The 26720-nt window shown below is 39.8% G+C and overlaps 1 protein-coding gene across 2 annotated transcripts in view; it reads right to left on the bottom strand.

Annotated features, from left to right (window-relative positions):
- Nucleotides 1–243: 243 nt before the first annotated feature.
- Nucleotides 244–26720, bottom strand: part of abl1 (c-abl oncogene 1, non-receptor tyrosine kinase) — a 194745-nt gene continuing 168268 nt past the window's right edge. For both annotated transcript variants that reach the window (XM_069918694.1, XM_069918704.1), the window contains exons 5-11: nt 26510–26594; nt 24773–24950; nt 22898–23082; nt 22248–22400; nt 11568–11657; nt 9989–10159; nt 244–9025 (exon numbers count right to left, since the gene is read on the bottom strand). In XM_069918694.1, coding sequence (XP_069774795.1) covers nt 7296–9025; nt 9989–10159; nt 11568–11657; nt 22248–22400; nt 22898–23082; nt 24773–24950; nt 26510–26594 — 2592 coding nt within the window. In that variant the 3' untranslated portion in view covers nt 244–7295. The remainder of the gene's footprint in view (nt 9026–9988; nt 10160–11567; nt 11658–22247; nt 22401–22897; nt 23083–24772; nt 24951–26509; nt 26595–26720) is intronic.

The following is a 26720-nucleotide window of genomic DNA, read 5'->3' as shown; positions in this document are numbered from 1 at the left end:
GGACTCATGGAGCCTGTTTTACATCTCATCTGAAAGACAGTGTAGCATTCCCCTTAGTACAAAATCTGACCAGAATATAAAGCAGCATACTGACTCTCAGGAGAGCTATTTATTGAGCCGTGCTAACACACAACCAGCCAAATGGATCTCTCTTTGACGGAGGAACCAGATGTTTATGCAATCAATACAGCTGGCCTAGTGGAACACTTATGTGTGTATATTTTGGAATAAAAAGACAAATCATTAAGTACATAAACAAACTGTATTTGATCAGAAAAAAAAATTAAAATTGCACCATAGATGTTACAGATACAAAAACACACAAAATGAATACATCAATCACCCTACATATTGCTGGTAATATCAAGAAAGATCAAAGGTAATAGTGGCACAATATGCTTTCCAAATAAAACAGTACCTTGGCAAAAAGAATAATTTCTGTTCTTAACAAAAGGCAACTTGTGTGTGATTTCATTTCCAACTCACAGCAGTCAGGACAATAGTGATGAGGTCAGAACATGAAATACTGAAAATGATATTTAAGAAAAACTCAATTTGAACCAATGCAATGAATTATCAATTATGTTGTATACATAATGATAATGCAGAAAGATTTTATTAATTGAAAAGTGTGTTCTTAGCAGTTTTTCGAGGAGATCTTACTCAGTATCAACAAGTCAGTGAGTGCTGGCCCAGGAGCTGCTGTTTGGCCACTTTAACTATCAGGACGAAGGTGTTGCTGTCTTTCTTTTCTTTGAAAGAACCTAGATCATGCATGAGGGTCAATTACAAATTCAATTTCATGTCAAAGAACTGCTTGAGAAATGACAATTTTAAGTTAGTCTTGCATGCTGGGCTTGATGCCAGACATACAAGGATCAAGAACTCATTTGCTTGCTCCAGGCTGAAGGTGCGAAGGACAAACATTTCAGAGATGTGAAAACATACCAATGGTAAGGAAGTGCAAGCGACTTGAGACTTTGGTCTTGAAGAGGCAGCTGTAGCCAAGCAATCATGTAGCTTCCTACTGTACAGTCAAACATCTCTTCACTGAGGTTGAAACCTGTGCCCATCAGCTGTTTCGCTGCACTCTCGAAGAACATCACATCTTATTCAAAAACATTCTTTTCAGAAAATAATTTCTCTGATTTAGGAAACTGGGACTGAGACCATTAAAACCAATTGATCTGTCTACCCTAGTCAACTGATGCCAACTCTCAAAATGATTTATTTATAGGGCATGTTATTTTTTGTGTATACTCTCTAAAACACCAGTCACCAGGTAGATTGCAGCCAGGGTCTCAGAGCATCTGGACCTCAAGAGACTGATAAATGTGTGCAAGTGAGCAACATTGGGAGAGTGGGAAAGGGGAAAATAAAAACAATGTAAAACCTGAGACAAATAAATAAATAAATAAAGGGTGATCCTGTTGTGCTCACTGTACACAACTACCATACATTGGTCAGCACACACGTGACCTGTGTCAGATCAGATACAGAGAATAATTCACAACCATGACTGCAAAAGACTAGCTGCTGGAAGAGATTCAGCACATGGTGACTTTAAATGTCAATGTTTTGTTGTAAATTCCTTTTTTGAATCATCTCAACCGACATTGAACTCTTCCACACTTTCCGGCTACAAAACAGCTTCCAACCTTCACTGAACAGTTTCCAGTAAAATCCAATTTATTCTTAAGATATGTACTTCCTCGGACAGGATACAGGAAAACACTGAATTTCATTACTTGTTCATGACAATAAATTCTGATTCTGAATTGTTCCTGATCACACCCCTGCTTCCTTCACCAAAAATAAACACCTTCATTTAATCTCAAGTGCTGTAAATTATTTTTAAATATTACACACTATTTTGAAATTATGATTGCAATCATTTTCCACAATGTTATCAATCTTGAAATTGCACTCTGAAATAGGACAGAAAACTTGAACTCGTTCTCTTTAATCTGTAACTTTGTCTGCCAAGAAGAATGTCAGGGGTAAAGAACCAAATATGAATTGTCTGATGGCAGAGATTGCCCACTTAGTGTGCAGCAGGGAGAAAGGCAGAGAGGTATCAGAGGTTAACGACAACTGGTGACTGAAAGGGAATTGATTATTCATTCAGGAATCGGATGGCTGAGGGAATATGCTGACCTTGTGCTGCTGAGTACTCATCTTCAGGCTCCTGTACCTTTTTCTTGATGGCAGCAGAGTGAAGAGGGAATGGCCTGGCTGGTGGGAGTCCTTGAGGCTCAAGGATGCTTTGACACCGCCCTCACCTCGCCTATTTCTTGCACTATTTTAATTTTTGTAAGGTAGTTTATAGAAATGCTTGCACTATGATTACTGCTGCTAAACAATGAATGTTGTGATGTTCATGACAAGAAATTCTGATTCTGAATTTCTTCCACTGCCTCTAACCTCACCATTGTTGATTTCAAGGTCAAGCTTTTTGTAGCATCAAAAGGGACCAAATTTGAGCAGCTGTTATTTTTGGTAAAGTTCTGAAGTAGAATTTGCCTTCCACTTCATCTGCACTCATGAATCTGGTCTTCTACAGTAGACAAGTGGTTATTTCTTTACTGCAGGTTACAGAGGGAACCATTTCACATAATCTCCTTATTCAGACACAACAACACAGCTTCACTAACCTCAGAGAAAAGACTTTTCAGATTGGGATCTTAATCGTACAGCAAATGAAGTAGCATGTCCTTCCGGTCTACAAGCCCACACCACCCAAATACACTAATTAAATTACAAACACTATGTTTTTGGAGGGTGGAAGGAAACTGGAACATATGGCGGAAACTCACGTGATCACAGGGAGAACCTACAAACTCCTTACAGATAGCAGTGAATTTGAACTGGGTCGCTGGTGCTGTAATAGCATTGTGCTAACCATATTGCCCATACCATAAATAAAAATGCCCCTCTTGATAACACCAAATAGGTAATTGATGGCTCCATATTTCAATGGTGGTGCTCCAACTCTGGGAAAAATTATGGTACAAACCACAATCTAACCATGTTATTTTAAAACCTTAATCATCTTTGCACAGAATAGGTCTGACAGAATTGTGAATGGGTTGGTCCCAAACATTAGAAATTCCAGACTTCAGGCAGTGGCAAGAATGTGCTTGCTCTCCTAGAATTTGACTCAAGTGTCTAAAAGCACTGGTGAGAGAAGGGAACAGTGATGATAACAGAAGATAAGATTGAGGGCAAGTTAATCGTGGAAAGTTATATAGATATGATTACATCAACAAGGATGGCAGCAAGTCCCTGGGGAACAGAGGCAAGTTCTGGAAAATTATATGCAATCCCGTATCGATGATGCTATGAAACTGCACAATAGAAACTATCACACTTTCAAAATATGGGCATTTAAGCTGCAAGATTTAATTGTTGCTTTATAACTGTTCTGAACTGAGTATGTCATGCACTTTAATTTTTAGACCTTGTGCCAATTGGATCGCCTGGAACATTTAGTCATTGATCAACAGTGAAAATTGCATGGTTGGATCAATAAGGCAAAAGCTATTAGCAGTTCAGGCACTTGACATTTGCAGTTATTCACCAGGTCATTGAGTACTTGGGAAGACGTGTGAGGGTAAGTCAGGAAAAAATAGCCTGGGTGAAATGGCGCAAATTGATAAAAGTATGGATGAGGGTTTTAGAAGCAACGAGCAAGATATGGAAGGCGAGGAAGTAATATCTCCAACAAAAAGAATACAGCAAGTTTGGTCAACATTTCAAAAGTTAACGTTTCTCAAAATTAAAAATGATTAAAATATTACCTCATAGAAGTGATAAAGAGATTTATAAACCTGCAATTGTGAAGAATCCAGAACAATATTAAAGATAGGTTATTTAGAATTGAAAACTGGAAGCATTTTTTCATCCATATCGAATAAATTCAATGCTCCAAACGGTTGTAGTGCAAGAAGAGCAAATGCCATTTTCAAGACTGAGATAAAGAGATCTTTGTTGAGAGTATCAAGGGATATGGAATAAAGGTGGGTATAAGGTGTTGTAAATACTGATAAGCCATAAGCAAAATGAATGGACAAAAGGCTCAAAGGTTTAAATGGCTAATTGTTGTTTTTAACTGTCCAAATCCAGACCAGATCAATGCCAAAATGGATAGGCTGCTTGAAATAGTCTGCTTCCATATAATAATCTCTATTTGTCATTTACATACCAGCTGCTTTTATGATGATCTTGCATTTTATTAATCTGCAAAAGCTTACAATGGTGTTACTAGTCTCTCTGCAAATCCATAAACCATAAGCTGGTGGCCACCTGATAAGCATAATATCAATTCAGGAAATATTTTGCAATCAAATCTCCAATTCAGATCATAAAGGGGATTTACCAACATAATTGTGAATAGTTTATCTAAAGAGCATTTGTCCTACTTGGTTGGAGGGATAAAAATTAGATTCTGGACTTGTCAACATTGTGCCCTCTTACCTGTGGTATCATATTTGGAAACTGATCATCTTTTCACAAAACAAATACTGCTCCAATAAACAGAATGAAAATAGTGCAGTTTTGAAAATCTAACCTGTTTCAGTTGAATCAGGTAATCCTGACTGGTTAATTCAAAGGCTAATACATCTTCAGTGATCAGCACTGTGGTGAGGGGATGACATGAGAACACAGAACAGTTCATAACTGTTTATAGATTAGCTTTAGCAACGAAGCTAGACCTCAGCATAGAAAATATACAAGTATTCAATTTCTTTCAAGTCTTTTCAGATCATTAAGTGGAATTAAAATAAAGTAGCAAGCTCTCAGATTTGCATACAGTTGGACTCTGACGTGCCACATTTAGCCTTCCTTCTCCAGATTTTGATGCAGTGCAGTTCTACAATTATAACACAAAAATCTCATTCCAATAACCAACAAAAAATAGTTCATAAATGAAGAGTTTGGTGGATGCTAAAGTCATTACACAATTTTTTAATAAAGTTGGAAAAAACATGTTTGGCTGAGTCGATCATTGACTGCTGTGCGAAGGAAGTTAAGGCATTACTTAATAAAACTAAAGTGTAAAGATAAACTTCACATCTAGACCATCTTACTATTTCACATTGTGCTCTGTGGGTCTATTTTCCAAGCCCTTAATGATTCCAAGTGAGAAGTGTCACACATGCTAATGGTGTATTTACTCCAGCTAGCACAAGAGACTTGACTGCCTCAGAAGCAGTGCATTGCAGACACCAGCTTTTTTTTTTACAGGCTACTTCTGTGTGATGGCGTCAAATCAAAACAGGTTTTCTTTTCCCTCTCCATTGGCACCACCCTGCCCACTCTCCCACCTCATCCTACCCAAAATAAATTCCTTAAATTGCTTGTTTACACTCTCGCTGGGGATGAGATTATCAGTGGGCAACTTTGTTATAAGATCTTGACTTAACCTAGCAATTAATAATATACTTGCAAATTCTTCAATTTTTGCAGGCAAGTTCTGCAGCTGATTCCAGCTGGTGAAATTCACAGGCTAAGTTGAAGTATTCCATTTGTTTCGAATGACTTGGCTTAGTTTGCTCAAGTTCAGTGATTGGCATATAACATTTACTGGTACTGCTGGTAGCAATTTTAATTGCAGAAGAGATCACAATTTTTTTTTACCACTTATGAGAAATATTGCATTCAAGCCCTGTGATTAGATCTCAGGTTTGGTAGGACTGAGACAAAATGTAAATATTGAACGATGGGCCATGTCCCCATATTTGCTTCAGTTATCAAAGTTCACATTACCTTCAGTTCTCAAAATCAATTATTTTGACAGTGATTAAATTATTCAGAAACCAACTCTCAAACTGCTTAATTTCAGTACATTTTAGTGTTCAGATCATACTTAGCTCATTGGTTGCAGAAAAATGAGGTGTTTCCGTTGCAATGATGTACTGTAGTGCCTTCTACTTGGTACCTTCATATTGCATAAATTGTGACTCATTCCCTCAAAGCAACAAGACTGTGGCCAAATTGCCATGTATCTGTAATAAGTGCCAACACTACTCTGGACATGATTGGATAATTCCCAGTTAATTAAGACAGTGGCCAAAATTATTGTTGAGCAATTGAATTTGATATTGTGCACACAACTTGTATGCAACAATACTCTGCTATATTTTTGGATATGGGACTCATCCTGATGGGAGAAACACCTGAAGCTTGCAAGAAAAAAAAAACAGTAATACCATAGATCCCAGGAATCAGCTTTCAATTCTGTTCATTGAGAGATAAATATTGGCCATACTTTCAGGTTAGTTTCGCTTGAATTTTGTTATCTTGTTTTTAAAGATTTAGATGAAAAGCTCCAAAAGAATATCCAAATTTGTGATAAAATCACCATCACCAATATCTGCAGCTCGTTTAAACTTCTTCCCCTTGTCCTACATTCCACTGACTTCCATTCCCAAAGCCTAGACACAACAGTGTGTACCAGTCACAGAGAGAAACTGTTGAGAAAATCCAAGCATTGCTTTCTTTCCTCTTGATAATACTTCCTATTGCAACCTGCAGGACAGAAAAGCCAGATTCACTGCGATTAATTTAGAATGATAAAAAGAAATTCTGAGATGGAAGGGGTAAGTGATGGAGCGATGGGCTTAATCAGGCAGAAACTGATGAATGACTAAAGATATGAGGTGTCATAACCATGCTAAAGTTTCTAATGACCAATTTCCATGGTCTAATGACCATATCTGGAGAGCAGCACTGACACTTCATCTTAATAATCATGCATAATTTCAAGTGGAACTACAGCCTCTATTGTAAAATGAAATATGGAAGCCGCATCACATCATCAATAATGAAAATTAATTTTCAGCTTACAAACCTTAAAAAAATATAACAGGTATGACCATGAAGGCTTCTCAGAATTGACACCCAGAATCAAGGATCCCCATCATCAAGGAATCAACGACTCCTTCAGACTTAACTGATGTGAATAAGCATGAGTGAAGGATGACGAGAATATGTAAATGACCAAGATGCATAAAGGAGGGAAAAGGCTTGTACGAAGCATAAACACTGGCACATACCGTTTGTTTCCGTGTTATAAAATTTAAATGCAAAAACAAACCCTGACAAGAGGAAACTGAAGCAAACATGGGGAAAATTTGGGCTACTGAGCAATGAAAGCCATGCTTCCATATATACCCTTGGCAGTCAGCCAATTTCAAGTCTTTCCCCTGATTCTATCACACTGTTTTGGAGTCTGGGAGCAGCTTTATGACCATACATTTTTTTCCCTTGCACCCCCACCCCCTGAGCCTTTGCTACCTCTGGACAATATCACTGATTTCTTTCACAGATGAGAGCAGTTTGGTAAAGTCTTGGCTGGCTGAGAAGATCTGTAACTGCCGCAGGTTACTCTCCAGCTTGTTGATGGCCTCCCTGAAGGCAAACTTATTACGCATTTGCTGGATGGAGTCCACGTAGCTGACACAGAAGGTGTATAGGTTCTTGCCTGCCTCCAGCACTGCACTGTGGCTGGCCATCTGCTCAGAGTTCTTTCCAATGGCGACACGCAACGCCTCTGTGCTCTCTAAAACTGTGTCCTTAGTAATGTTGGCACTGGTGATCCTCTCTGGCTGTTGCCGTGTCTTACGTAAGGACACTCTGGTGGGGATGAGTGGTATGAGTGCTGTGGTCACAGAGGACTGCTGGTCACTACCTGGGGTTGCTAAAACAGACTGTGCAGAGACAGTGGGGGTGGTTGAGTTGACAGCCAATGTCCTAGCAGAGGATTGTGACTTTGTTGCCGAATGGAGACCAGACCTTTTTGCCACATCACTTGGATAACTGGGCTTCAAGGTGTCGCTGTTCACAGTGTCTGTAACCTGAGTGGACTGCTTGAGCTTGATGCTCACAGTGGTCTCACACTTGGTCTCATGGGTAGGGCTTCGAGGTGGTCGGACAGATTTGACGCCGGGCGGAGGAGGAGGAGATGGTTTGGATTTCTGCAGCTTTCCCCGGTCTTTTACAGGGGCCGATATGAGCTGCTCAGGAGGCTGCTTGAATCTTCGTACCTTGGAGTCGTCGTTCAGTAGCTTCACCCCGCCCAGAATCGAGGTGGAGCTCTGTTTTGATGTGCAAGCAGCAACATTTGAAGTCTGGTCCTGTTGGGAAGCAGAATTCAAAGCACAAGTCTTCCCACCCTCATCTTTGTCTTTGGGAACGAGACTGATTGATGTGATTACCGTCGGTTGCCTTCGGACGATCTTTGGAGTGGATGATGGTGGGCTTGAGCTTGGACTGGACTCCAGATTGTTAAAAACATCATCATTTAACTCATCAGTCTTCTTTGGTAGGCGAGAAGGTGCAGTTAGGCTTCCTCGAGGGACGATGTCCACTTTATTTTCATTTGTCCTCTTTCGAGGCAAGGCTGGCTTCTCATTCCTGTCGCAACCCAAGATCCCTGCTGGATCAGTCTGTTTCCCTGCAGATTGGAGATCACGGGGAAGTGTCAGCGCTTTCCTCTCTGAGTCCTTGCTTCCAGGAAGCATTGTTGATGCAGACAAAGATCTGAAGAAGCGCTTTGAATTTGAAAGCAATTCCTCTTCATTCCCAACTGGTTTACCAACAGCTAATGTGTTGGACTTCCTTGAAGTTCCCAAGAAGCTGCCATTGGCAACCCCTCCACCTCCATTGTTTGTACTCTGTGCTCCAGTGCTGGGTGAATGCTGAAATTTTGTTGGCTCTATTGTGTCAAAAGGTGCTGTGCTGTTTGCGCAAGTTCCATTGTTAGCATCTTTAGTAACTGTGCTGATGTCCTCTGCTACTTCTTTTTTCTCTATCTGCCCGTCCATATCGCGAAAAGAACTACTGCGCTTTGGTGGCATGGGGGCAGTCTTTTTCTTCTTCTTGATGAAAGAGCTGAAGATTGAACTGGATTTGCCTTTTTCCTTAGTGGAAGACTGTAAACGATCATCGTCCAAGGTGCTATCTGTATCTTTATCTTTCCGTGACAGCATTGGAGAAATGGCCATTTCATGGTCTCCAGTATCTACAAGCAAAGGTAAACATAAACACCTGTATTTCTTACACATTACAAAATCAAAAATCTCAGGACAGCAAATGCTAATCTTGCTATCCAAACATATTGTTGTATGGACCCAAGTACCTCCAGTGCTATGAAAATGGCCTCTCATCTTGTTTGTTGGTGTGTGACTAGAGATTCTCGAGTCATGGTGGCTGGTCAGAGTTGGGTATTGGGTTAGGTTTGTGCTGTTGATGGAAGAGATTCAGGCATATGATTGGGCCATAAGTGGAGTGCAAATAAATTAGAAGGGCCCAGTCTGTGCAATTAATATGTGCACACTTGAGATTGCGGGTTAGAAATGCATATCTATTTTGAGGTGCCACTGATCTGTAAAAGAGCATGGGGAAGTCTGGCATGAGTGTGTGAAAGATTGGATACCCATTACAGCTGTAGGGGGAGTGAAGTTGTGCGTGCTTTTTGCATCCTAGAGGGGGACAGTGTTGTGGGAGGGTTTTCTGTGGAGAGAAATTTGATCTTCAATGGACTCAAGACAGTTTGATGAAATGTCTTTTATGAACTAAGCCCAAATCCACTCAGTTCGCTACAAATTGATGTTGGCCCACAGTGATGTCCTATACAGGTGACACCTGCATCACCGGGCAGGAGGGAGGGGAAGAGAAAATGGAGGATGACGAGGTGAGGGCTCCATTTCTAGAAAACCATTCTTATTGCGATTTTACATAATGCAGAGACACGTTCTCTATGCATGCATCAAAAAATACAAGTTGAATAAAATATTTATTAAAAAAAAAATTAATTTTAATTTTTATTCTGTCAGATTTTTTTGGTTGTGATTTATGAATTCCACACAGTTGAATTTCTGTTTTGTGAAACATTGTGCTGCGGGGATTGTCTAATAATCAGCCTTCTAAATCTCCATGTCACCATCTGCTTTGTTACTTACACTTCATTTAATGTGAAACATACCAAGTTCGCTTGAGACTTTAAATATCGAATGGGGTGTCTCTGTGAGTTCATTTGGTTCTTTGCTCTCGGTGGTTTTGCGAAGGGTACGTGTTTTGGTTGGCAGTTCTGGTGCTTGTGGCTTACTACTCCCACAACATTTTCCTCCTTTCTTTCCCAGCTCCTTTTCAACCTCTGCAAAGCACATGACAATGATCAGCAAGGATTATTAAATGACAACAGTGTTAGAGACTTGTGTCTCAAGCAAGGTTAGAATTCCAAAGATGAATGTAAAAAAAAAAGGTATAGGATAGGAGGTGTACAAAATTAACACTCAAATTGAACCTGGCCAAACCATTGCCAAGTCAATTTGTCCAGAGCTCAAAGAGCTGCAATCATTTTATAATTAATCTTACTAGAATGCTACAAAGAAACCCATTGTGGTTTAACCTGACGCTGAGGTCCCCCAGCCCCATGTCAAAGTATCCAATTTTTAAAAACCAACTCCTGTATCTCAAGAGTGAATGCATTTATAACAACATGTTTGTTACAAGCTCAATTTAATCGACCCCAAACCTGGGGACTCAAAACAATTCAGAGAACCCAAGAAAATGACATCTGCCATTGGAACATGTCAAGACAACTGGGTAGCCAGGTTCAGATGGCAGACAACTGTTCCAATGGCAGATGCTGAGTGCTTAACCTGCAAAGTTAAGATTCACCATGTTTATGGTAAAGTCATCTCTTCAGTCACTGAGCAGTTCGTATTGCAAATATTGGTACTCTCAGGTACTCCATGCTGGGCAGAATTTTAATCACTCCCTGAAAATACAGTACACACTCTGATTGTCCGAAATTGGAGTTTCCAAAAACCTCAGTTATCCGAAAACTTTTTGGACCTGTTTGGCTCAAAATTTTTTTTTTGATAAATGAGCATTTCAGAAAAATCAGAAATCCTCATTTATCTGAAAAATGTTGAAGTCAAAATGACACAATTTTGCCTCTGAAATTTTTGGATAAACGAGGATATCTGAAACAATCAGAAATCCTCAGGTACCCAAAATACTTTTGAGCCGAACTGAGGTCACGGGTTGAAAATAGCTTGGAATTTTGGAAAAACCTCTGAGTAGAATTTTGAGATTTTGGTGTTGAATTTATCGTATTTTGTTCAGGTTATTTTTGGTGAGAATTAAACATTATTTCATGCTTAAAAAGCCTTCCTTCGTTGTTTGAACACTTACAAGTGATTTGCTGTTGTTACTGGGCTGTTTTGAAAAAATGACTAGTTATCCAAAAATATTGTTTATCTGAAATAGGCTCAGTCCCGACCATTTTGGATAATCAGAGTTGTATTGTTACTGGACAAATTTTGAAACTATTTCAGTAAATGGACACATTCCCATGAGAATTAAAATTACTGGTACAATCTCTAAGACCCAATTTATTACAGCATGGAAATAAAATCAAAGTAAATCTATTAAAAAAAATGTGCTGTCTTTATAACTGGGATTTTTGTTTGGGGTTCAAAACACTTGACCACTTAAAAGAACTGAAACCAGTTCACCCTATAAACCAAAATTTGTTCTACACCACCAATACCCACCTTCTGAAATACTGGATTCCTGAAACATGGTATCAAATGCTCGATGGACATCTGCAAATGACGGTCGATCCCCTGGATTCCACTTCCAGCCTGGATATAAAAATATCACATTTGAAAGTTGGTAAAACAAGATAAAATACAGAATTTTCATCAAAAAGCATGCCCATCTATTTTTAGCATGAATAGAAAACAACTAGATATGTTGCAAATTTGAAATAAAAAAAACAGGAAATGCTGGAAATACTCTACAGATTGGGTTGTATCTGTGGAAAGTCAGTTCATGTTTCAGATCAAAGAACCTTCATCAGGAACACTGACTGAACAAGGCAGTAGAGGAACAGTCCCTACAGCCCATGACATCTGCATCAATCACGATGCCAATTTAAATTAATCTCAGCTGTCTGCACTTGGCTCATGGCCTTCCACTGACTTCCTGTTCATGTGTCTAAATGCCTCTTAAATGATACTTAGTATTTTCATTTTCCACCTCCCCTGCCAGTGTGTTCCAGGGACCTTTGTGCAAAAACAACAAACTTGGTTTGCAAATCGTCTTTCAACCAAATGATGTTGTAGGTGTGGCTTCCCCTCTACCATCATCAACTCAGCCTTTACCCGCATCTCCTCCATTTCCTGCACATCTGCCCGAGCCCCTACTGCCCAGAGACACAACAAAAACAGATTTCCCCTTTCCTCATCTATCACCCCACCAGCCTCCACATCCAACTTATTATCCTGCACAATTTCTGTCCCATACAACACGATCTCACAACCAGACACATCTTCCCCTCTTTGCCTTCCATGGGGATCATTCCCTCCGTGACTCCCTTCCCACTAATCGCCCCCTTGGGATCTTCCACTGTGACCTCAGGAAATACCACAATTGCACCCACGCCTCCTCCCTTACCACCATTCACGGCCCAAAACTACTTCCAGGTGGTGAAGTAGCACTTCATGTGAATCTGTGGGAAATATCTACTACATCTGATGCTCCCTTTGTGGCCTTCTCCACATCAGAGAGACTGGACAGACCTTCGCTCAGTCTGTATCAATGATAGGGATCACCCAGTGGCCAACCATTTAAATTCTACACCTCAGTGCCACACTGACGTATTTGTCCATGGCCTTATGAACTGCAAAACCAAGGCCACCCATAAATTGGAGAAACAATACCTCATATTCTGTCTGGGCACTCTCCAACCAGATAGCATTAACATCAACTTCTTCAGTTTCGGCTTGACCAGTCCCCATTCTCCCTCTCTTCCCCATCCCTCTGTTTCTTTTCTTCCAGCTCTCTGGCCCCTTCCCTCTACATTCACACAGCCATTCCCCTTTCACCACCTCTGCCCTCCCCCACCCACCAATTGCTGTTGTGCCCTCCCTCCCTCATTCCCACTATTTCTTCTTGCCTGTGCTCCTCCCACCCCACCATTTTATTCAGACACCTACCTACATTTTGCTCATACCTTGATGAAGGGCTCAGCCCCGAAACATTGGTTATGTACACTGTTTGACCTGCTGAGTTTCTCCAGCATTGTGTTTTTACTTCAATCATGGTGTCTGCAGACTTTCATGTTTTACTCAATATTGATTAGACCACCTCAGACTTCAACCTGCCTTTTTAAAAAAAAATAGCAAAGGATCTAGTTGGTAAGTCTAACATGATACCACAAGTAAAAGGCAGCAAGTCAATTTCCTGCATCAACTGTACCTCACAGCACAAAAATTACATAAATCTAAATCAGAAATCTCAGAAATGTGCTTTAGGTGTAGTGTGGAGATTGGAACCTTTATCCATTCAATTTGGCTGTGTACAAAGGTGAGATCCTTCTGGGAGGACCTGGGGGACATTCTGAAAAAAATTACAGAAGTGGATTTTCCACAGGATCTGGAATTGTACCTTCAGGGGAACGTTATAGACATGAGTTTTAAACTGTCCAGATTTTAAACTGTCCAGATACCAAGTTCACTTTGTGATGGTCACCTTGTCAGTAGCCAGGAAGTGTATAGCTGTCATGTGGAAGTCCGACTCCCAACTAAATATTACACGATGGAATACGCAAATGCAGAGTTGTAGTTCCCTGGAGAAAATCACATACAATTTGAGGAAGAAATATGGCACATTCATTAGAGTTTTGCAACCCTATCTGCAGCACATTGGTGCACAGATGTAATTATAGCCCTTACAGATAAAGTGAATACAACAACCATGCCAGTTGTGAAATGCTTGAGATCAGCAAAGTGGGTAGTGGGCAGGCGACGTGCTCTTATATTTTCTTCCCTATCCTTTTAGGTTTTTTTGGATTCTTATTAAGTTCCCTTAAAAGTTTTTTGACTTTAATGATATTTTGTTCTTTATATTTGTTTAATTTGTATAATCTTTTTTTTGTATTAGGGTACAGGAAGGAGGGGAGAGGGGTAGGAGATAAAATAGACTCTGTATGATGTACACTATTGTTGGGAAAAAATGTAGTGTTCATTTGGATTTATAGGAGTTTTTGAAAATCAAAAATAAAATATTAAAAAAAAAGACAGCCAGTCCCAGTGTGCAAAATAGATGTGATGGGAGTTCAAGAGCTATTGGTCAAAAAAAAAATGATGTGTAAACTAGTAGGCCCAAAGGTTAACAAAAATGCTGGAGAAGCTCAGCAGGTCAAACAGTGTCTTTTATATAGCAAAGGTAAAGATACAGAACCAACATTTCAGGCTTGAGCCCTTCATCAAAGTAGGCCCAAAGGTGAAAGGTCCCCTGGTACTGATGGAATGCCTCGCAGGTATCTGAAAGAAATGGGCTAAGTTATTGTGGATGCATTTGTGATAATTTACCAAATATCTCTGGACTCTAAGCATGTCCCAGTGGATTGGAAGGCAGCAACTATCATAGCACTGTTTAAAAAGGATGTAGGCAAAAAGCAGGTTAATTGCCAGCTAGCTTGCTGAATGTCTGCAGTCCGGAGAATCTTAAAGCTATCATGGAGAAACACCTATCAAAGCGAGATAGCTGAATTGAAATTGTTTATTCGGGCAGACAGATTCATAAAGGGCAGGTCATGTTTGACAAATTTACTAGATTTTTAAAAAATGTTATAATGGGCGCAGTAAACAGAGGGGAACAAGGGGGTATTGTAACTTTGTTTTCCCAAAAGGCATTCAATAAGGTGCTAGATAAAAAGACAAGATAAGGATGCATGGAGTTGGGGATAATGCACAAGCATGGTTAGAGGAGTGATTAACAACAAAAGGCAGAGAGTTGGATTAAATAGGTATTTTTCTGGTTGGCAGTTGTGAGTACAGTGTCATAAGGATTGGTGCTGGGCCTGCAAATGTTCATGATGTACATTAATGATTTGGAAGAAGGGACTGAGTGTCATGTATCCAAGTTTGCTGCAGACACTAAATTGAGTAGAAAAGTTATTTGTGTACAGCAGACATTGTCAGCAGGGCCCCAACAGTCCCACTTGGGGCCACAGCACATTTAAGTAAAAGCCTTGTTTTCATTTCATCTCACATAACAGAAATATATTTTTAATGTAGTTAGTAGGAAAGAAGTACAATGGCAGTTAAAATTTAAAAATGGGCAAGGCAGTAGCTGATTGGAAGAAGCCGAGTAGCACTATAAAAATGAGGAATGATGTAGCAGAGTGGGCTGAGTCAGAGTGGTAATGGCTTTGGCGAGAACAGCTAAGAGGCAAGGAATAGTAGGAGTTGAAGTCAGAAAGGGCCACCCTATTCGAGGGAAAAAAAGGATTCAGCAGGTAGCCACAGGCAAAGACAGGATTTATATCGTATATTTTGTTCGTCTAGTCATAAATAGTGTGAATGGCAGCCAAAGCCGGGGAATACACCTCTTGCAGAATGTGGGACACCATCGAAGCTAGCAGTATTCCCGACTACTTAATCTGCGAGAAGAACATCCAGCTGCAGCTCCAAACAAACCAAGTTAAGGAATTGGAGCTGGAGTTGGATGAACTCTGAATCATTTGGGAGGTGGGGGGGGGGATGATTGACAGGAGTTACAGGGACACTATCACACTGAGGAAGCAGGAGAAGGGTAGATGGGTGACAGACAGGAGAGGGAAAAGGAACAGGCAGGCAATGCAGGGCACCCCTGAGGGCGTTCCCCTCAATTACAAGTACAGCGGTCCTCCCTAATCTGCAGTTTCGCTTTCCATGGTTTCAGTTATTTGTGGTCAACTGCAGTCCGAAAAGATTGAATGGAAAACTGCAGATATAAACAAATAATAAGTTTTAAATTGCATGCCATTCTGAGTAGCATGATGAAATTGCGTACCATCACACCTGGGGATGTGAATCATCCGTGTCCAGCGTATCCACACTGTATTTGCTACCCACCCATTAGTCACTTAATAAATGTCTCGGTTATCAGATCGACATGGTGTTCGCCGGTTAATGCCCATTTGGGCAACATCCAACCGCATATACGTCCGTCTTTCGAGGTCCCATAAAATTATAATAGAGTTCACAAATCCTGATCGGAGAACGGGACGTAGTGGACGTAACCGGACATATGTAACAATTTCCTGCACGCAACATGTGCATTTCATTTTTTTGTATTCAAAGACGTAAGTATGTAGGAACATAAGTGAAAAAAAATTAAACAGTTTAATTCAGCACAAGTTCAGTATCCCATATAGCTTTGCTAAGTATATACAGTAATATGGTGTTTGCACAATGTCCACATCACAAAACACCCAATTTCACAGAACTTACCATATAATAACCATATAACCACTTACAGCACAGAACAGGCCAGTTCGGCCCTACTAGTCCATGCCGTAGCAAATCCCTACCCTCCTAGTCCCACTGACCAGCACCCGGTCCATACCCCTCTAGTCCCCTCCTATCCATGTAACGATCCAGTCTTTCCTTAAATGTAACCAATGATCCCGCCTCGACCACGTCTGCCGGAAGCTCATTCCACATCCCCACCACCCTCTGCGTAAAGAAATTTCCCCTCATGTTCCCCTTATAATTTTCCCCCTTCAATCTTAAACCATGTCCTCTAGTTTGAATCTCCCCCTTTCTTAATTGAAAAAGCCTATCCACATTTACTCTGTCCCTTTTAAAATCTTAAACACCTCTATCAAGTCCCCTCTCAATCTTCTACACTCCAGAGAAAAAAGCCCCAGTCTGCACAACCTTTCCCTGTAACTCAGACCCTGAAATCCTGTCAACATTCTCGTGAACCTTCTCAGCATTCTCTCTATTTTGTTTATATCTTTCCTATAATTTGGTGACCAAAACTGTACACAGTACACAGTTTGGCCTCACCAATGCCTTGTACAATTTCATCATAACCTCCCTACTCTTGAATTCAATACTCCGATTTATGAAGGCCAACATTCCAAATGCCTTCTTCACCACACCATCTACCTGAGTATCAGCCTTGAGGGTACTATTTACCATAACTCCTAAATCCCTTTGTTGCTCTGCACTCCTCAATTGTCTATCATTCAATGTATATGACCTATTTAAATTTGCCTTTCCAAAATGTAGCACCTCACATTTATCTGTATTAAATTCCATCAGCCATTTCTCAGCCCACACCTCCAGCCTTCCTAAATCACCTTTTAATCTACGGTAATCTACCTCACTGTCCACAACACCACCAATCTTTGTGTCATCCGCAAACTTGCTTATCCAATTCTCCACCCCTACATCAGGATCGTTAATATATATGACAAATAATAGTGGACCCAGGACCGAACCCTGAGGAACTCCACTAGTCACCGGCCTCCAATTGGACAAACGATTTTCTACCACTACTCTCTGACACCTCCCATCTAACCACTGCTGAATCCATTTCACTACCTCTTTATTTATACCTAATGCCTCCACCTTTTTTCCTAACCTCCTGTGGGGAACTTTGTCAAAAGCTTTACTAAAGTCCAAATAGACAACATCCACAGCTTTCCCTTCATCAACCTTTTTTGTAACCCCCTCGAAGAACTCAATCAGGTTTGTCAAGCATGATCTACCCCTGACAAAACCATGCTGATTACTCCCTATCAATCCCTGTACTCCAAAAATTTGTAAATAGCATTCCTCAGAACACTTTCCATCAACTTGCCCACCACAGACGTCAGACTTACAGGCCTATAATTCCCAGGTTTGCATTTGGACCCTTTCTTAAACAGAGGAACCACATGCGCCACCCTCCAATCCTTTGGCACCACTCCCGTGGCCAGTGACATCCTAAATATCTCTGTTAATGGCCCCACTAACTGTTCACTAGCCTCCCTGAGTGTCCTAGGGAATATTTTGTCCGGTCCGGGAGATTTATCCACCTTTATCTTTTTTAACATAACTTATTGTGAAAGTTAAGCAGCGCATACCTGTATCTGCAGATTCAAGAACATATCCCCTGCAGATAAGGTGGGACTACTGTATACCATTTTGGATACTGTTTTTGGTTGGGTGGGGGGGGGGGGGGTGAAATGACCTATCAGGCACAAGTCATGGTGATCAGGTCTCTGGCACAGAGTGTGGTCCTGTGGCTAAGAAGGGATGGGAGGAGAATAGGTGAACTGAAGTGATAGGGGATTCCATAGTTAGGAGAACAGAGAAGAGATTCTGTGAAAGGGAATGGGAATATTGAATGAGGTATGTTGCCTCCCTGATGCCAGGGTCTGAGATATCTCACATAGTTTTCACGGCATTCTCGGAAGGGTGGGAGAGCAGCCAGATGTTGTGGTCCATATAGGGACCAATGATGTGGGCAGATAGGATGAGGAGGTCCTGCAAGGAGAGTTCAGTAAGTTAGGGACTAGAATGAAAGACAGTACCTCCAGGATTGTGATTGTTACCTGTGCCACATGATAATAAGGTTAGAAATAGGAGGATAATGCAGCTTAACATGTTGCTAAAGGCAAGGTGCAGGAGGGAGGGCTTCAGGTTTCTGGATTATTGGGCTTTCTTCCATTGAAGATGGGGCCTGTTCTGATGGGCTGGTTTGCATCAGAACTGGAGGGGGATGAATATCTAGTTTGCTAGTACTGCTCCAGTTGGTTTAAACTAGATTTGCAGGAGGATGGAAACCAGAGTGGCAGAGCAGATAGAGGAATGGAGGAGGGAAAAGACGATGTGAAAATTACATGCACTGTTAGAAGTCAACGGGTTATATGTGATGGACATTTTTAAGGTTCATCTATTTCAATGCAAGCAGTGTTGTATGAAAGGCAGACAAGCTTAGAGTGTGGATTGGCATGTGGAATTATGACACTGTGGCCATTAGTGAAACTTGGTTATAAGAGGGGCAGGACTGGCATCTCAATATTCTGGTCTTCCGTTCCTTTAGAGGCAATAAAACGGGGGAAAGAAAGGGAAAGAGTGGGATTGCTCATTAGGTAAAATATCACAGCTGTGCGCAGGCAAGACAGAACAGAGGGCTCATCTACTGAGGGTATATGGGTGGAGCCAAGGAACAGGAAAGGTATGACCACACATGGGGTTGTATTATAGACTGCCCAATAGTCAATGTGAATTGGAGGAGCAAACCTGTAGAGAGATAGCAGACAGCTCCTGGAAACACAAGGTTGTGATAGTAGGGGATTTTAATTTTCCACATATTGACTGAAACTCCTATGCTGTAAAAGGGCTGGATGGCTTGGAGTTTGTCAAATAAGTTCAGGAAAGTTTTCTAAATCAATATATAGAGGTACCAACTAGAGAGAATGCAATATTGGCTCTCCTTTTAGGGAACGAGACAGGGTGACAGAAGTATTTGTAGAGGAACATTTTGTGTCCAGTGATCATAATGACATTAGTTTCAAGTTAATTATTGAGAAAGATAGGTCTGGGCCTTGCATTGAGATTCAAAATTGGAGGAAGACTAATTTTGAGAAAATGAGAAAGGATCTAGAATGCATAGATTGGGATGTTGTTTTCGGGCAAGGATGTGTGAGGTAAGTAGAAGACCTTCAAAGTTGAAATTTTGAGAATACAGTTTGTATATTCCTGTCAGGATTAAAGGCAAGGCTAGTAGGAATAGGGAACCTTGGTTTTCGAGGGATATTGTGGATCTGGTTTGGAAGAAGAGAGAAGTGTATAACAGGTATAGGCAACATGGAGCAAATGAGGTACTTGAGGAGTATAAAAAAATGCAAGAAAAGAAATCAGGAAGGCAAAAAACAAATATGAGGTTGGTTTGGCAAACAATGTAAAGGAAAATCCTAAGGGTTTCTACCGGTATATTAAGAGCAAAAGGATAGTAAGGGACGGACAAAATTGGTCCCCTTGAAGATCAGAGTGGTCAGCTATGTATGGAGCCAAAAGAGATGGGTGAGATCTTAATAGTTTTTTTTACATCAGTATTCACTCAGGAAATAGGAAGAGAGTCTTGGAAAGTAAGGAAAACAAGCAGTGAGGTAATGGAACCGATACAGGTTAAAGAGGAGGAAGTGCTTGCTGTCTTAAAGCAAACAAGGGTGGACAAATCCTCAGGGCCTAACAAGATATTCCCTTGGATCTTGAGGGAGGCGAGTGTAGAAACTGCAGGGGCTCAGGAAGAAATATTTAAAATGTCCTTAGCCATGACTGTGGTGCCAGAGGATTGGAGTGTAGCTCAAGTTGTTCCGTTGTTTAAAAAAGGCTCCAAAAATAATCCAGGAAATTATAGACAGGTGATCCTGATGTTAGTAGTAGGAAAAATATTGGAAGGTGTTATGAAGAGATTGGATTTACTATTATTTGGATAGCCAAAAAATGATTAGGGATAGTCAACCTGACTTTGTGCATGGTAAGTCATGTTTAACTAATATAGTTTTTCGAGGTTACCAAAAAGTTGACAAAGGAAAGGCTGTGAATGTTGTCTACGTATACTTTAGGAAGGCCTTTGACGAGGTTCCACAAGGGAGGTTAGTCAGGAAAGTTCAGATGCTTGGTATTCATGGTGAAGTAGTGAACTGGATTCGACAATGGCTGGACGGCAGAAGCCAGAGAGTAGTGGTGGATGATTGCTTCTCAGACTGGAGGCCTAGTGGTGTCCTTCAGGAATCGGTGCTGGGACCATTCTTGTTTGTCATCTAGATCAATGATCTGGATAATAATGAGGTAAAATGAATCAGCAAGTTTGCAGATGGTTCAAAGATGAGGGCGTTGTGGTCAGCAAGGAAGGTTTTCAAAGTGGCAAAGGGATCTGGATCAGCTGGAAAAAATGGACAAAAAAATGGCAGATGGAATTTAATGTAGACAAATAGGTGCTGCATTGTGGAAGGACAAACCAAGAAAGGACATACATGGTAAATAGTAAGGTACTGAGGAGTGCGGTAGAACAGAGGGACCTGGGAATACAGATATATATTTCCCTGAAAGTGGTGTCACAGGTGGATAGGGTTGTAAAGAGAGCTCTTGGCACGTTGGCCTTCGTAAATCAGAGTATTGAGTATAGGAGCTGGGATGTTATGGTAAAGCTATATAAGACATTGGTGAGGCCAAATTTGGAGTATTGTGTGCAGTTTTGGTCACCTCATTACAGGAATGGTATCAATAAGATAGAAAGAGTAATTTAGTAAGATGTTGCCCAATCTTCAGGAATGAGTTACAGGGAAAAGGTTAAATAGGTTAGGACTTTATTCCCTGGCGCACAGAAGAATGAGGGGAGATTTGATAGAGGTATTTAAAATTATGAGGGGAATAGACAGAGTAAATGTAGATAGGCTTTTTTCACAGAGGGAAGGTGAGATACAAACCAGAGGACATGGGTTAAGAGTGAAAGGGTAAAAATGACTTTCATTGCTAAGGAGATTGAATTTAAGGGTACGGAGTTTCTGCTGCAACTGAGAAGCCTGCACCTAGTGTACTGTGCGCAGTTCCGGTCTTGTATCCAGTTCAGAGGAGGTTAAACAAGTTGATTCCAGAGAAGAGGATTAGCCTCTGAGGAGAGATTAAGTCACCTGGGAATATACTCACTGGAATTCAGAAGAGTGAAAAAGGATCTTATAGAAACACAGGATTATGAAATGGATAGATAAGATAAAGGCAGGAAGTTATTTCTTTTTGTAGGTGAGACTAGAATCTCTGGCTTATTCGTTGAAGAAAGATTCAGGCCTGAAAGTTGGCAATATATCTACAAACGCTGAAAAGACTCCGGAGTTCCTCCAGCATTTTGTTGTGTTTTTACGACAATCACAGTGTCTTCAGACTTTTGTGTTTCACTCAGACTAGAACTAGAGAACAACCTCAAGATTTGGAGTAGATTTAGAAATAAGGAGAATCTGCTTTTCCCAGAGTACTGAATGTGGAATTCTCTGGCTAAGAAAGCAGTCAAGACTACCTCATTAATTATATTTAAAACACATGTAAATAGATATTTGCACATAGAGGAATTAAGGATTATGAGGAAAAGGCAGTTATACGAGTCTATGGCCAGATCAGCCATGACTTTACTGAATGCTGGAGCATGCTTGATGAACCAAATGGCTTCCTTCTGCTCCTATTTCTTACGTAACTGGATCTCCTGCCTTGATTATTGTGTTCTGAATTGGGACATGGACCCACTACATTTTGATTAAAAAATCAAATGAAGCTCAGGCAACTAAAACATCAGGACATCGTATGACTTATTCTCCCTTTTTTACCCCTTTGTTTATCAATAAATGCTAGCAGATGTAAGGTTTTATATTATGCGAATGGAAATGTGTCAATGAATTATCTCCTACTCACATGCTCGCATCAGCTCATAAACTTTCTCTGGACAGCCCTCAGGTCGCTCCATCCTGTAATCCTTTTCCAATAGGTCATAAACTTGTGAAAGGTCAATTCCAGGGTATGGGGACATGCCGTAAGTTGCAATCTCCCACAGAAGAACACCAAATGCTGTGGGAAAAGTCAATATTATGCAATGTTAACTACGATAAGCAATGACTTTTACCACTGCAGTTTAATACATTGCCCCATCATGAAACACAATGGTTTTCTTCCAGAGAGAAATGCTTAAATTATTGAAAAATTCCTATCAAAACAATGGCAGGCTGACTCAGTTTACCATGGGTTTTATTCAAAACCCCATGCAATTAAAATTATAGAGAGAGAAAAAGTCAAAATGGATATCTTTCAATGCTTTCCATGTTATTTTCACCCATACGACCACGACCAATAATGGAAACGTCAGGGAGTCATGGGCTGCGTGGGAGATAGGAAGGAAATAGTTCGAAAAGTTTAACTCAACAAACGCAAGGCTGGTTAATGGTGAACTTTAAAATCTGCTTCCTTACTCATTTTTGAATCAGAAATTGATGTTAGAAACCACAACACAATGGGACGTTTGGAAGGGAAATAAAAGCCCTTTCCCAAATATGTACATGTGTACTTACCCCACACATCAGATTTTATTGAAAATTTATTGTAGGCCAGGCTTTCTGGAGCAGTCCATTTAATTGGAAACTTTGCTCCAGCATGTGCAGTGTACGTGTCTCCTGTCATCAATCTGCTGAGCCCAAAATCAGCCACTTTAACCAAGTGGTTCTCTCCTACAAGACAGTTCCTAGCGGCAAGATCCCTAGAAAAGATACATAGATACTTAGGTTCTGTGAAAAGAGAATAAAGAATAATGAGATCTCCAGGAAAAGGCAATGAACAATGGGATTTCCAAGTAAACACAAGAAGAACAATTCAAAACTTCATGAAGACCAACTGATCTATAAAATTAGAAGGAGCACTTAGATTTTCAGGAGTAACTGAAAAAATGTAAGGAATAATTAGTTTCTCAAAAAGTGAAGTTTATCTGTGAAGAAGACATAGGTTGTGTGCAAATACGGTGAAATCCCCATTACCTGGAATTCAAGCAACCGGCAAAAGATATAACGGAAAATAGGTTAAAAAAAACTCGTTTAAACTGGTGCACCTTGCCGTTAGTTCGCCAATCATGCAACACACAATCTCAAGCAAAGGAAAAATTTACTTATCCTATTTACCCATAGATGCCAGATACCATGGGTTTCACTGTAAATGCTTTAAGGTTAGATATTCAACAGACCCAAGGACAGATACGTGAGCACTTTGACACACGGATGTCTAATTTAAAATAATTCCATCACTTTCAAAGAAAGCAAATACAGCTGGAGAAAAAAAATTAAGATCCAACCATCATAATATAGCAAAAGTACAATAACTATAGTAAAGCTCCTATTATCTGAAATTCAAGAAAACAGTAATCTCAAGCAACTGTCAAAAAAAATGAAGGACAATAAATAAACTGAAATGAATGAACAATTAAATAAAAGTTTAAAATTGTAAAGGTTCTCTGAAGTAACACATAAACCTCTAGTAAAGATGGGAACAAATATCCAGCCAGTGGAGTGCTTTGCTCATAGCACTCATTGAATAAAATGATGTTCAAATAAAATGGCGTTGCCCTGGATGAAGAGCTGGTTGATGCTGCTCATCGATAGGGTGACTCTCTTAAACTGTTTCATTATGCCTGCTTAGTAAGAGTATTAGTATATTAGTAAGGCTTTATCTTTAAACTTGGGGGAGGGGTGCTTAACTATCTATAATGTTATTGTTCATCTTTTGAGAGGCTCCATGGAGGGGGAGGAACCTGCAGATGCAGCGATGGTTAAATTTTTTCAAAGAATGTGAATGAAAATAAAGTAAAATGCTTTAAGGTCTATATATTCATGCAAATGAAGTTTGTTCAGTGCAAGTACAGCATAGTATTTTTGACTTTTAAAACTGTTTATTCGTGATCCGGGTACATTAGTTAGGCATTGTAAGAGCAAGTCTCAAGCAACTGGAAAATACACATCCAGCATCTACCAATCCCATTGGTGCCAGATACCATGGGTTTTACTGTACATTCAAATTTGAGGGCATGAAAGTATCCAATGTGTGAATTACCTCATCCCTCACTGCACAAATTTTATTTTCAACTCTCATTTCTTGACACATGAATTTTCCACATTATGTAAAATCTTGATAAAATCTCGTAAAATATTTTTGCACTAATTAGAATCAATGATCCAGTCATACATCCATCTCAATGTGGTTGGAATTGAACAGGTGAAACAATGGTGTCAATAGTCATTTCACAAATTGTTGTTCAAGGCACAACCTCAATGCTGTGTTCTATTCTGCAGTGAGGTTGGATTTCAAATTAGAATTTAAATGTGAAAGTTTGCTGGAGTAGATCGTAATATGGCAAAACAAGTCAAATCCAAACAAAATTCTAAGATGCGAGGATATCGTACCTGTGAATAAAATTTTTCTTTTCTAAGTACTCCATTGCAGAGGATATCTGAGTGGCCATATATAGCAGCACAACCGCATTCACCTCCTCTTTGCTACAATCACGAAGGTAATCAAGGAGGTTTCCATGTGTCATAAATTCTGTGATGATATAAAAAGGAGGCTCCCGAGTACATACACCTTTTGGGGCAAAGTGACAGAAAGAATTCATTTTTTATCAGTGGTAAATACAACAGTATTTTTCAACTGAGTTCAATGCAAAAAATGAAATCAAGCATCTGAATATTTTGTCTAATTGAATACATATTTCCCAATTTCATGATAAAATGGCATTGAACATATTGGAGGGGATGTATGTGGCAAAGAAATTGCAACATTGCAAAGATTTTGGAAGAACCACATCGCTCGCTCTCTCATTTCCTACTGTGATTCAGAACAAGAATCTATTAGTTTTTTTTCTCCCCCCAAAACTGTGTGGTATGTTACTTTTTTGACTTTAAATACAAACAGCAAGAAAAATTTATCCATCAAAATGGTTGTTTTCTGCTCGATTAAAACCTTTCAAATATTGTGTTCTGATTGTCAACCTAAAACATTAATTATTTCTCTCTCCTACCCTGCTGATTACTTTTATCATTTCATGTAATTAAAACAACACGTTTCAAATATTTCTTGTTTCTCTTTTGGTACCTTTAACCTAAAATCAAGTTCCCAAATAATTGTATATTTAATCTAGAAAGCTTTTCTGAATTTAATTGCTCACTATTGCCCCTTCCTGAATCTGGTAATTAATACCGGTAAATATAAATATGTCAATCAGAATCAGGGTTTGGCAATCTCGCTTCCTCACACTCGCTCCATTATTTAGCAAGATCATGGCATATCCAACAGTCACCTCATATTCCTTAAGGAACCATAACTTTGTCATCTTCATCCAGATCACTAATAAAAAACTGTAAACATTTGAGCTATAAGAACATAATCCTGTGGCACATCACTCACAACATCTTACCAACCAGAAAAATGTGTATTTATTCTTCAATGTTAGCCAGAAAATAATCTACCCTCAGCAAAGTGCTATCTTCTAAACCAGGAATAATTATTTTCCACAATAACCTCCAATACAACAAAAGGCCAAATGATGGATAGTAGATATATTGCTTCCTCTTTACCTAGTGTATGTGGCACAGTTTGCACTTCTTTAATCTGGATGTTGGGACCTGGCCATTGTTGGACCACAGAAAATGCCAGAAAACAGAACTAGCCCCATCTTCTGCACCTTTTGGATGACTTCCTGAAGGGTTAAAATACAGCTGAATATAAGAAATTAACAGGAAAATTAACACCAAAATACTCACCTGCGGTGTAATAAGAGTGCTAACAGTGGGGATCTGGTGGCAGATCCACAACTAATGACAGCAGATTCAAAATGTGCTGGTTTAGAGAGGTATAACCTGTACTCCATTTTACTAATAGCTACTAATGTTTCCAAGTGCCCTGCTAACTTCATTCTCTCTCTAAACACAGTATTCCAAAATTCAGTACCAAAGTAAAATTAGTTTTCTTCTAAAACACCACTTTCAATTTTATTTGAAGCCCTGTATTTTACCTGCTTAGTTTTGATTTTAATTATTTTGTGGAAAGGATGGGAGGGGTGTAAAATCAATAAACTGATTTTTCGTCCTCAAAGTGCTCAAATAATTTTGTTGGTATAAACTAACTAAACTGTGCAAACTTACCAAGTAGCTGTACCAAGTTGGGATGTTTAATTTCCTTCATAACTGCAGCCTCTTTCAAGAACTCTTCTACTTCCATAGTATCTTCCTGGGGAAAGAGATTTGATAATTCAATATGAAAAGCAGAGAAGCAAAATGTGCAGAAATACACAAAAATACAGACATTAATGCAACTCTGCTAATTTGAAGATTTTCATGTTTTACTTCTAGTTTG

The sequence above is a fragment of the Narcine bancroftii genome, chromosome 1 (assembly GCF_036971445.1).
Source record: "Narcine bancroftii isolate sNarBan1 chromosome 1, sNarBan1.hap1, whole genome shotgun sequence".
Classification (NCBI taxonomy): domain Eukaryota; kingdom Metazoa; phylum Chordata; class Chondrichthyes; order Torpediniformes; family Narcinidae; genus Narcine; species Narcine bancroftii.
Note: the sequence above shows the minus strand (reverse complement) of the source record. Positions and strands in the feature narration are given on the sequence as shown.